The sequence below is a fragment of the Engraulis encrasicolus genome, chromosome 8 (assembly GCF_034702125.1).
Source record: "Engraulis encrasicolus isolate BLACKSEA-1 chromosome 8, IST_EnEncr_1.0, whole genome shotgun sequence".
Taxonomy (NCBI): domain Eukaryota; kingdom Metazoa; phylum Chordata; class Actinopteri; order Clupeiformes; family Engraulidae; genus Engraulis; species Engraulis encrasicolus.
The window spans coordinates 5,763,828-5,776,327 of record NC_085864.1 but is presented as its reverse complement, the minus strand read 5'-3'; the positions used below and the strand labels follow the sequence as shown (position 1 = coordinate 5,776,327).

The following is a 12,500-nucleotide window of genomic DNA, read 5'->3' as shown; positions in this document are numbered from 1 at the left end:
CAAGTGTCTAAAACGGTTTCTCTTTACACGCATCAGGCCCAGCAGCGATACGCTCTGAGAGTGGCCAACTGTGCCCGCTTAGCTCAGACGAGGACCAGGAAATGAATGGAGACACTGCATTTACGTTTCGGACAATGCAGTTCGTGCGTGCGTGTGTGTTGGTCTCTCTGTCTGTATGCGTGTGTGTCTGAGCATGTCTCTGTGTGTGTGTTCTCTGTTTTGTTGAGTGGAAATAGCCATTTCAGATAATAATTTGTCCATGTTTTTTCTTCTTCTGCAGGCTGCTACCCCTGTCCTGGACCTAATCTGAACCCTATTGCGTTGGGGGAGAGATGGCTGGCCTATGCGGAGAACAAGGTAAGGGCATCAGGTCTCGAGGACACACACACACACACACACACACACACACACACACACACACACACACACACACACACACACACACACACACACACACACACACACACACACACACACACACACACACACACACTGTATTGTATTACTGTATTACACACATTGTATTACGGTACAGTACAAAAGAGTCCAGATGGGGTCCTCCCACTCACCCATCCGCCAAACCCATTTATCCTCAAACATTCATAAATGGACAATCTTTACTCTTTTATTTGATCAATTTATTATTTTTTAACAACATTTATGGCAATCCCATTACCCTTTGTCAAAAATAAGCACATAGTATTGCTGGCTAAACATATCCATCAGAACGAATTAGCTAGAAACTCTTGGCAAGAGTGCAGCAGATGAGTGCAGCAGAACACAGAGTTAGAAAAATGTAATTTTTTGGGGAGCTGGTCTGCAGGAGTGGGTGGGTTTAATTGAGGGGAGAACATGGAGTGACTGTGCTGCGATGGAGGCAGAGCACTCCAGTGGGATAATGGACAGATGGGACAGGGCGTCTGAACGGCCATAATGATGGTGGGCGGGTAAATAAGGATGAATAAGGGGGATGTGGGCAGACATTTTCTTAGCCCCAAATAGAATGTCTCTGATTTGGGTGGAGTGGGTTCAGGCTGGCCACTGCACTGTATGTTTCTGTAGTAGATGATGGATGGATTGATTGAGGTGAGGCTGGGCCTAATGGTGTGTTGTTTATCTGCAAACCTCCAGAGACATATTCAAACCATGGGAAGGAGGTCTGTTTGAGGAGTCTGAGGAGAGAGAGGAGTCTCCACCTCCACACCATTGTACCAGATGGACAACTTGCCTTAGACAGAACATAATATTACATTATATTACATTATATTACACTTAGCTGACGCCCATGAAACCGACTTACAGTATTTTACAGGGTATTGGTTACAGTCCCTGGAGCAGTGAGGGGTTAGATGCCTTGCTCAAGGGCACCTCATCCATGGATTGTGGTGGGAGTGGAAAGGTGGGCTACGAACCTGCAATCCTTTGATCTGAAACCCATCTCCTTAACCACCAGGCCACGGCTGCCTTGAACACACACGGGACACTCGGGGTGTGCTTGTGCGTGCGTGTGTGCCTTTGTGTGTGTGTGTATCTGCTTGTGTGACGAGGAGGTAATGAATGAGAGGAAATGATAATCTTGTGATTTGTCCCCCCGTCTCATTTCTTTCCCCCTGTGTGCAGTTGATCCGGTGTCACCAGTCGCGTGGTGGAGCCTGTGGGGACAATGCCCAGTCCTACACCGCTACTGTCATCAGCGCTGCCAAAGTAAGTTAACACATACCACACACACACCACCACGCATAAACACACACACACACACACACACACACACACACACACACACACACACACACACACACACACACACACACACACACACACACACACACACACACACACACACACACGCAAAGGCAAGGGACATGTACACATCCACACAGGCAAACATAGACATACAAACACAAGCGTGTCACACACCCACTTGCACGCATGCACACACACACATGCTTGCACACACTCGCATGCGCTCGCACACACACACACACACACACACACACACACACACACACACACACACACACACACACACACACACACACACACACACACACACACACACACACACACACACACTCACAAATTAGGAAAGCTGCAGCCAGCGCCACCGCAGAACTTTCCACTTCCTCTTTTTTTCCTGGTCCATTTCCCGCGCCTTCGGGTGAGGTCATCCCAGCATGTACGGTAACGACACGTCCCTTTGCCGAACTCACCCCCTACCTCCCACATCCATCACCACCTCCTCTTCCTCCTTCCCTCCCTCCCTCTCTCCTCCAGATGCTTTCAGAGGCCTAAGGGCCGACCCAGCCCCCCAGCCCTGAAAACACCTCCCTTGGGCATCTAATCCATCCTGCTCCTCTCCTCTCCTCTCCTCTCCTCTCCTCTCCTCTCCTCTCCTCTCCTCTCCTCTCCTCTCCTCTCCTCTCCTCTCCTCTCCTCTCCTCTCCTCTCCTCTCCTGATTTATTTTTTACCAGTATATGTTCTCTCCTGCACACTCATATGGTATCAGGCTTTTCTCCTCCTCTTCTTTTCCCCATCCTCTTCTCTCCTCCTCTCTTTTCACACTTCCACTGTATGGCTCTCTTCTCCTTTTCACTGTTCTTTTCACTGTTACTCTCCTCTCCTCTCCTCTCCTCTCCTCTCCTCTCCTCTCCTCTCCTCTCCTCTCCTCTCCTCTCCTCTCCACTCCTCTCCCTGAGGTGGCTGTATTGATTTACAGTGCGCCACATCTGTATCTGTATCCCCTGGCCGCCCTATCACTTCCTAATGAGCTCTAACGGCTTACGTGAGAGAAGGCCCATTAGCCTTTAATGGCGGCATACATCAAAAGAAACACGCCAAAGGTTAGCAAAGGAGGAAGAGGGTTGAGGAGGAGGAGGAGGAGGACATGAAGAGAGGGAAGGAGAAGAGAGGGGAGGAGGAGGAGGAGGGGAAGGGATAGGGAGTGGGAAATGAGGTTAAAAAGTCCCGATACGCAGACGGCTCGTCTGCAGCCAGTGCCGTAATTTATAACAATATGCTCGGGCCATGACACAAGGGGCGCCCCCCCCATCACCCACCACCCCACTCCAGCGGCTGGCTGAGAGCACTGCTTGTCCAGAGGGACTGGGCAGGGGAGAGGGGCCAGCCCGGCCAGGGTGGAAGTGGCGGGTGGGTGGTGGTGGATCTGAGGGGTTGGGTGGGTGTAGCTTTGAGGCTCGGGATGGGGGTGCTGGTGGATATGTAGGGTGGGAGGGCATCTCTCAGCTGCTGCATCCTCAGTGTAACCCAATAATGACGAAAGACTTTTCGGGGGGTTGTGGGGGTGGGTGTGAGCGTGGAGGTCAGCAGTTGCTCTTTAAAAATTGAATTCTTCTTCGCTGCCTGAACACACGCACTTCAGACCGAGGAGAAGGAGACAGAAGGAGGGAATTAGAGGAGGACTGACAGAGAGAGAGAGAGAGAGAGAGAGATGGCAAGGAAGGAGAGGGAGGGAGGGAGGGATGAGATGGAGGGATGGAGGAGGTGAAGAAGGAGAGTGCGAGAGAGGATTAGGATGCGGCTGGACTGAGTGGGCTGGCGGCACCGTTCTCTTGTCTGTCGCGGCGGGAGCAATCACACTGGTGTGTGTGTGTGTGTGTGTGTGTGTGTGTGTGTGTGTGTGTGTGTGTGTGTGTGTGTGTGTGTGTGTGTGTGTGTGTGTGTGTGTGTGTATGTATATGTCTTTGTCTTTGTGTGTGTCTTGTTCGTGCGCACGTGTGTGTGCGCACCTGTGTGTGTGTGAGTGTGTGTACGTGCTTGTGTGTGTACGTGCTTGTGTGTGTGTGTGTGTGTGTGTGTGTGTGTGTGTGTGTGTGTGTGTGTGTGTGTGTGTGTGTGTGTGTGTGTGTGTGTGTGTGTGTGTGTGTGTGTGTGTGTGTGTGTGCGCGTGTGTGCATGTGTGCATGTGTTTGTGTGTGTATGTATGATGATGGGGTTGGCAGAAAAAAAAGGGTGGTGGTGATTGTCTGTAGATGAGGGCGTCTCACACACGTACAGCAGCCTCTCTCTTCTCCTCTCCTTTCTTTCTCTCTTGTGCTCTCCTTCTCCTCTCCTATGCCGGCTGGCCTCTATGCCTGGCTGCCTGTCGGCTGGCCTGCCTGTAGTAAATGGATAGCACGGCTTAAGTGGGGTCTCTTCCGTGTCTTCACTTAATGGAGTAAGCTGTGCGCCCTTTCTTATCCTGTGTGTGTGTGTGTGTGTGTGTGTGTGTGTGTGTGTGTGTGTGTGTGTGTGTGTGTGTGTGTGTGTGTGTGAGTGTGAGTGTGAGAGAGAGCATGTGCGTGAGTGTGTATTTGCCTGTCTGCCAGCCTATGTGTCTTGTGTGTGCATCCATATACTGTATAAACACCCATGTGTGTGTGTGTGTGTTCTTGCGTCTTAATGTGTGTGTGTGTGGGTGTGTATGTGTGCGTGTTTGTGTGCCTGCCTGACTGTGCGTGTGGACCCTGGAGAGCTTAATCAGGCATTCAGGCCAGGCAGCTGTGTCGATACAGCGTGGCGCCTGCCTTTGTTGGGCCCCACGGAGCACTCTCTGACAAGGCGGGCCCCCACTAACAGACTGCCTCTCACTGTGTGTGTGTGTGTGTGTTTGTGTGTGTGTGTGTGTGTGTGTGTGTGTGTGTGTGTTTGTGTGTGTGTGTGTGTGTGTGTGTGTGTGTGTGTGTGTGTGTATGTGTGTGTGTAAATTGCCCCTGGCCCCATCAATTATTAAGAGAAGCGTTTGCCTCCTAATTGATCAGCACTAATGTGTTTTCTAATCACTGCAGTTGGAGTTTTTAGTGCTAATCCAAACAGTGGCCATTGATCCGCACACACACACAGGGGCGTCCTGGTGGCAGACACTGGGGCTGGTGAGGGGGGTCGGGGGAGGGGAGGGATGTGGTAAGGAGGTAGGATAAGGTGGTGGTGGGGAGAGTTGCAAGGTGCAATAGATGTAGTGCTACTGAGACGACCGTACCTCCTGCCTCGCCAGCAAAACACGCGCACTGGGTTTGGTGGCAGACTCTGCGGCTGGAGAGGGTGAGGGGTATGGGAAGGGGGTTGGGGGGTGTGGATGGTGGAGGTGAGATTGCTCTCATGCTGCTGATACTACTGTACTACCTACTGACTCTCCAGCAAGATCACCTTTGCACAGTTCTCAAACCGCTCTCCATAGTGAGCGAATGGAGAATGTAAGGGATAGATAAAGGCAAATGGAGGGCAAGTAAGGAGGTATAAAACACAAAGTCTAGAGCAGGGGGGTCGTGGAAGTACTGCTGGGGAGTCATGGACAGCTAACGTAATTCCATATATTGGTTAGTAGAGACAAGTAGGAGACAAATTTCAGAGAAGGAGATGAAAACAGAATGTGAATGAAATTGATCTCGTTACCTAGAGAGTACAATAAGTGCAGCTTTTGTTGCTTTTGGAACCAAACACATGAGCACTCTCTCGTATGATTATGCATGTGCACACACTGTGTGATAACTTATGCAGAGAATCGATGCATCAAAGTGATCATAAAAGTATGAAGAAAATATTCCTTTGCATCATGTAGAGTTCATGAGTTCTGTTCCTGATTGCTTTCCATTGTTGTCGTCTTTATAGTTTCCATAGTATTGCACCCTTGATGCCTATACTTTCATTACTGTTCAAACATTTTGGCATTTTCTTTTTCTGGCATCCATTCCTTATCAAGTCAGGATAAGTCAAGTTGTAATCTAATGCAGTGGACAAATATCTTTCCACAAATGCTAATAAGAATATGAATATTTGTGTTGTGTTTTTCCTCTACGCAACACAAGAACGCCCTCTTTGTCTAAAACAATACAATAGTGTGGATTTTAAAGTGTGGACTTAATTCTGTTTTTAATATTGTTGATATTAAATATGCAAAGATATGCCATTTCTAAAATGCCTTCTTCCCTTGTTCTCTGTTCTAGACTCTAAAGACGGGTCTGACGATGGTGGGTAAGGTGGTGACCCAGCTCGCGGGTACGTTGCCCGCGGTTACAGCGGACGAGGAGGGATCCCCCCACAGTGCCGTCCGCCGCAGCCCCCACGTACCCGGAGTCATCACCATCATCGACCTGCAGACAGTTGGAGAGGGACAGGTAAAGCTCCACTCAATAGAGTTAGTACACTACACCTGAAAAGCAGAGGATACGCGCACATCAGTGACACAGGTGCTGGACAGAACAAAATAACTTTAAGGAAATAGTAAAAGGTTGCAACACTGACCATGCTCATAAATAAATAATTAATGGCACAGCATTTTGGACTGTCAGTCTGAGCATCCAAAACGTTGTGCCATTAAATATTTGGAAACATAGAACAGTGTTGCCTACTGTCTCCACAACACCTCTATAGCTTCACTCAAGTTGACTAGCATGTATAATACATGCTAATGACTAATGACTACTGTATGCCTGTGTATAACAACAACAAATGAACGCCTCTGTTTAACTGCACTAGGCCACCATGACTCTTACATGTTAATGGCCGCTATATGGCGGCTACTACGCCTATTGTAAAGTCTTAAGAAAACAAACGTCTCCATGTCACTCAAGTCAACCATTATAGCTGCTAAATGCTAGTGAAAGTCAGTTATTATGGCATCTCTTTTTCATAGCGGTAAATGACAGGAGAGAAAAGCAAATGACAGGAGAGGCTATGCATGTATTTATAGAGAGACAGAGCAGGGACAGAGTCGGAGCCGGACAGGAAGACAGAGGCAGCGAAAGATACACTGTGGAAGAGAATAGAGGAGGTGAGAACAATCTACATAGGATCCAGACAAAGGTATCATCTAAGAGTCTGATAAAGGGTTGTTGCTTGCTATTTGACCTGCACGGATAACGGGAGTCCTTCCCCCAATAGGTTCAAATGGCTTTGTTTTTACATATAATCCCATGAGACACATAAAGTGCAAAACGGACTGTACGTGTGTACAATGACATTGAAGCATCATGTCTTGCCCCCCATCAATCACCCCATGCGCCTGAGTTGCCATTCCAGCACCCCATGCTCCTCTGTTACTGTTTTCAGGTCGACCATGCCCGCACCAGTTACATTCAGAACTTAAATGCTTACCTGCAAACCACTCGCGTTCATACCTGGCTCTGAACTTTTCCGCACGTGACTGCGTATTACCCAGATGAACCTGCTGACGTCCACATTGTCATCACAGTTGCTGGAGACTAATGGAAACGGGCACCAGCACGGTTCTCAGTCAGCCTGAACACGCCTAGTGTTTGTCACAAAATATGTGTTAGTCAGTGGAGGGTTAGCAGGCCTGCGATAACCGGCTACTGAGCCTCATTAACCGGTGGTTAACCGGCTATCGAAAATTCTATAACTGCCATTTATGATACCCTGTCCTGTCGCGCGTCTGTTTGTTTTCCGAACCACACTCTGTGCTGTGGTTGTGCTTAAAGGGACACTGTGTGAGATTTTTTGTTGTTTATTTCCAGAAATCATTCTGCCCATTCACTAATGTTAGATTTTTCATGAATACTTACCACCAGCATCAAATTCTAAGTTTTCATTATGACTGGAAAAATTGCACTTTTCATACATAAAAAGGGGGATCTTCTCCATGGTCCGCCATTTTTTTTTCCCCAAAAATAGCCATTTTTAGCTGCAAAAATGACTGTACTTGGACCATGCTAGAAAATATTCGTTTAATACTTAGTAAACTTTCATGTAAAGAACAAATTTGGCAATAGGCTGCCCAATTTCAATAAGCAGCATAGTTGCAGTACCTTTTTGACCATTTCCTGCACAGTGTCCCTTTAAGAAATTCCACCATGGGACGGCTCATGCTCACATTTATCATTTTTGGATAGTCTATTGAGTGATCATATCGCTCCGCCTACAACACCAATAACGTGTGTGCGTAGTGTAGCTGGGGGGGCGAGGCGGTTAACTGTTTTTGTTTTTTTTAACCGGCTACCGTTGATCCTTGGGACTATTGGTTAAACGGCTACCGGTTAACATCCCTACTGTACATGTGACTATAATCATTGGAAAGGTTATATGGCACAGTGGCATATTAAATATCTCATGCATTTAAAGAATTATGAAAGCTGGAAGGTGTTGGTTCAGTGGTCAGTTGTACCAGAACCTCCCCATGCCCCTGCGATCCCCACACCCTAACTCATATTCCCCAGTTCTCCCCCACCAACCAACCCATGGCTCTCAGTTGGTGCTAAACCACCCCATATCCCTGAGTCACCCCATGCTCCTGAAGAATTATTTAGCTGTAGCTCCATAAATCTATCCCCAAAACAGTGTCCTGCTGTACTGTAGAGCGAACCTCTCCTGTAACCAGCATGCCAGTCTGGCTCAGGCCCTCGTAGTAATTCCAGTATCGAATTTTCAGCGTTATCCTTGTGTTTGGATAAGGCTTTCCTGTGGCCAGGGCCTGGAGGCTTGACATGGGGGGAATTAACACTGTTGGAAAATTGGAATTGTGTGCAATCATCCCCATTCCCGTGCCCCGTCCGGTGCGCGCCATGCCGCTAAATGGAAATTTTCGTGCCCTTTTTCCTGCGTGAGGATGTCGTCTGACACGGTGATTTAAGGCCGGCCATAATATTTAATTGCATCCTAAAAATGGAGCGTGTCCACTGCAAACAGTGAGGCGTCAGGGAGGGAGATGGCTATGCGTGAGTGTGTGTGAGAGAGCGAGAGAGTGTGTTTATGCACGCGAAAGAGAAAGTGTGTGTGTGTGTGTGTGTGTGTGTGTGTGTGTGTGTGTGTGTGTGTGTGTGTGTGTCTGTGTCTGTGTCTGTGTCTGTGTCTGTGTGTGTGTGTGTGTGTGTGTGCGTGTGCGTGAGAGTGTGAGAGAGACAGATGGTGTGCAAGCCTGCATGCGTTTTTGTGTGCGGCAGCATGTGAAGGTACATGTGTGGAGAGGAGGTAGCGAGTGTGTGTTTCAAAGTAAGAAAGGGCCACGAGTGCAGTGTTGAGAGGCAGCGCAGGTCAGAGGAGGTAAGAGTCTGGTGGCTATTTATCTCACTCAGGAGAACCTGAGGACCATCAAAACGCCAGGACATGACGATGTGTTTAGATATCGGGAGGCCGAGAGTGCCAGAGAATGATACAGTGCACTCTAATGGTGCTCTCTGGGCAACTGGAAACTGCTACCAGGTGTTCGTCCCTACAGCGCTGGGGTCTGCATTGTGTGTCAGCATTACAGGCTCATTTGAACACTTGCCATTCTCACATATTAGGATGATTTTGTCCAATTTTGGTAAAAAACTAAAAAACGTTAAATTAGACCCAATTGGATATTTTTTTCCTCGTCTTCTCTCGCCTTGATCAGTTCTTCCGTCTCTACTCACCCCTCACATTGTCTGATTTTGTTTAAAAAGGGCAAAATTTCACCCGATCGGAGGTGTGATCTGCCCTTGTTTTGATCAGTTCTTCCATCTGTTTTATTTTCTGTCTTTGCCACCTCCCACCAACCCCCCAACCCCGTCCTTGCTCCTCCATCCTCCATCTCTCCACCATCCCTCCCGGTGTGACGTTAGCAAACAGGGCTGCTGGTTTCTGTGGGTGTCTGCGTGCCTCTGGAGTGCTCGTGGTGGTTGGTGAGCCCACACATCACGGAGGCCGACAGAGGTGTGATTCATTCTGCTTACGCACACCAGTTCCTTAGCGGCCCTTTACCGCACTTTTTTTCAAACCTTCTCCTCCTCCTCTTCACTGCTTTCCTTCGTGTTAAAAAAGCAAAAATAAAATCCCGTACCACCCTCGTTCACCGGTGGCTTAGCACCTTGGAAAAGCTCTCTCTAAAGGAAGTCCTCTGTACTGTTCTGTACACACGCCTGCACCAAAACCTCACAAGACGGCCAAGGCCTTTCCCTGGGCACTGCCCTGTTTCAGCTGCATGCCTGCCCGGCGCCCTTGCTTCCTACGCCAGCCGCCCACCACCCCCAACTTACACCCACCTCCACACTCTGCCCTTCCCATCTCGCGTCTACCTCCACACGCTGCCATGCACCTATTCCACCAACCACCCCTCTCCACCCAACGCCAGCTTTCTCCACCGCCCACCGCCATCCTCCCTCCTTGGCCTCTGCTGCCCTGCGCACCGGTGGTCCTGCCAGGCTGGAGGCCTGGTTTGTGTCGGTGTTGAGCACGGGCAGGACTCTGCTGGGCAGGGCGAGGCGAGGCTGGGTAAGCCTGTGTGTGCCACCTCTGTTGGGGCTGCTGTGAAAGCCATTGTGTCTCCGCCGCCTCTGGCCAGCCAGCAGGTCTGCTCTGCATCAGGCTGGGGTCTGCTCCACCACCCTCCGCTCGGCTCCTCTCTATTCAGCCCAGGCAGGGGCCACTCCACCACCCTCCGCTCTGCTCTGCTTGGCTCTTCTCAGCCTGGGCCCTGGGAGTGAGGGAGGGAGGTAGTGAGTGAATGAGTGGGAGCAGCAGCAGCAGCTGGGCTAGCGGTGGAGAGGTAGCGAGAGAGGGGGATGAATGGATGGATGGAGGGGGCAGAGTGGTGGAGGGATGGACGGACAGGGGGAAGAGGGTTAGGAAGGATGGGGTGGGGCATAGAGGTAGGGACAGTGGTAGAGGGGTGGAGGGGATGGAGAGGAGTACAAGGGTAGCAGGCATGGAGAGAGGAGTGGAGGGATGGAGAGAAGAGTAGAGGGGTAGGAGGGGATGAGTGGTGGAGTGAAGGGAGGGGTAGAGGAGTAGAGGGGTGGCAGGGGATGGAGAGAGGAGTAGTGGAGGGGAGGGAGGGGTAGAGGAGTAGAGGGGTGGCAGGGGATGGAGAGAGGAGTAGTGGAAGGGAGGGAGGGGGTAGAGGAGTAGAGGGGTGGCAGGGGATGGAGAGAGGAGTAGAGGGGTGGAGGGAGGGGTAGAGGAGTAGAGGGGTGGCAGGGGATGGAGAGAGGAGTAGTGGAGGGGAGGGAGGGGTAGAGGAGTAGAGGGGTGGCAGGGGATGGAGAGAGGAGTAGTGGAGGGGAGGGAGGGGTAGAGGAGTAGAGGGGTGGCAGGGGATGGAGAGAGGAGTAGTGGAGTGGAGTGGAGGGAGGGGTAGAGGAGTAGTGGAGTGGAGGGAGGGGTAGAGGAGTAGAGGGGTGGCAGGGGATGTAGGGAAGGCGGTTGTCCCACAGTGCCAGCCTGGTCTGCCTTCCTACTGCTCTGTTTATTCAGCCCTGCTGTTTTGGCACTGCTCTTGCCCCTACCAGGCCTGCCATTGCCGCAGAAACAGGCCACCTTTCCTTCTTTTTCCCATGGAGGAGCTGTCACAGAGAACCAGCAACACACACACACACACACACACACACACACACACACACACACACACACACACACACACACACACACACACACACACACACACACACACACACACACACACACACACACACACACACACACACACACACACACACACACACACACACACACACACACACTCCCCACGGCCATTGCCTTACCAACACCAGGCCTTGTGTAATAGGCTTACTTTTTCAGAGGTTTCTCGTACACATGGTCTGTCTTTCTCCCTTTTCTCCACAAAAACATCCCCAAACACTCACATTAAAAATGCATCCACACAAAAACACACCCTCTATCCACTAATTCATTTTCAAAGCCCCCAGTACAGGATTCCGTTACAGAACAACATTGTCTGTGTTTAGCCTTAATAAAAGGGGTCTGGTTTGTGTCACCAGGACATTTTTTTCCCGTCCTTTCCTCCTTTCCCCCCCTCATCTTCTTCTTCTTCCTCTTCTTCTTGAAGGGAAAGGGGCGGGATAGAGAGGGAGAGAGAGCTGGAGTTAAAATGTTTCTGAGCGCCGAGGCTGTTTTTTGTTTGGACTGGATTCTATTAAAAGCAAGTTTGGTCCTTAATGCAACACTCCTGTAGATTTATCACTGTTCGGCCCGCGAGCCCTCATGTCTGGCCCTCGTTACGATCCCTTTCATGACCAGAACGCAGCGCAACGCAAAGGGCCACTGACCAGAGAATCCTCCCTTAAAGGCTGTTGCTCCCTTCTGCCTTTCTTCCTCTCTGTCTGTCTCCTCTCTTCTCCTCTCATCTCTTCTTCTCTCCTCTCCTCTGCTCTCCTCTCATCCTCTATCTCGCTTTCCCTTTTTCCATTCTGTCTCATTATTCAGTCTTATCTCTATATTCTCCCCTCTCTCTCTTTCCATCTTTTCTCTCACTCTGTTGTTGCCCTGTCTGCTTCTCCATCACCCTCTCTCACTGAGCTCTGTGTGTGTGTCTTTCATTGGCTCGATCATTCTCTTCCACTATATTACTGCCCTGTCACAGACACACACACACACACATACACTCTCTCTCCTTCTTCCTCCCTCTCTCTTTCCCACCCTATCCTTCCCTTTCTACCTCTTCTCTTTCCTCCCTCCCTCCATCCATTTCTCTCTCTCTCTCTCCGTCCCTCTCTGTGTTGTTTCCTGCCACAGCAGCACATAAAGGGATGAGTTACAGATCCATATTGCTGCTCTTTTTAAAGCGTGAGGC

At 50.0% G+C, this 12,500-nt stretch overlaps 1 protein-coding gene across 2 annotated transcripts in view; it reads left to right on the top strand.

Annotated features, from left to right (window-relative positions):
- The window catches only part of bcas3 (BCAS3 microtubule associated cell migration factor), a 423,177-nt gene that overhangs the window by 42,107 nt on the left and 368,570 nt on the right, over positions 1–12,500 (top strand). For both annotated transcript variants that reach the window (XM_063204868.1, XM_063204867.1), the window contains exons 10-12: positions 281–357; positions 1,621–1,704; positions 5,941–6,111. In XM_063204868.1, the coding sequence (XP_063060938.1) occupies positions 281–357; positions 1,621–1,704; positions 5,941–6,111 (332 nt within the window). The remainder of the gene's footprint in view (positions 1–280; positions 358–1,620; positions 1,705–5,940; positions 6,112–12,500) is intronic.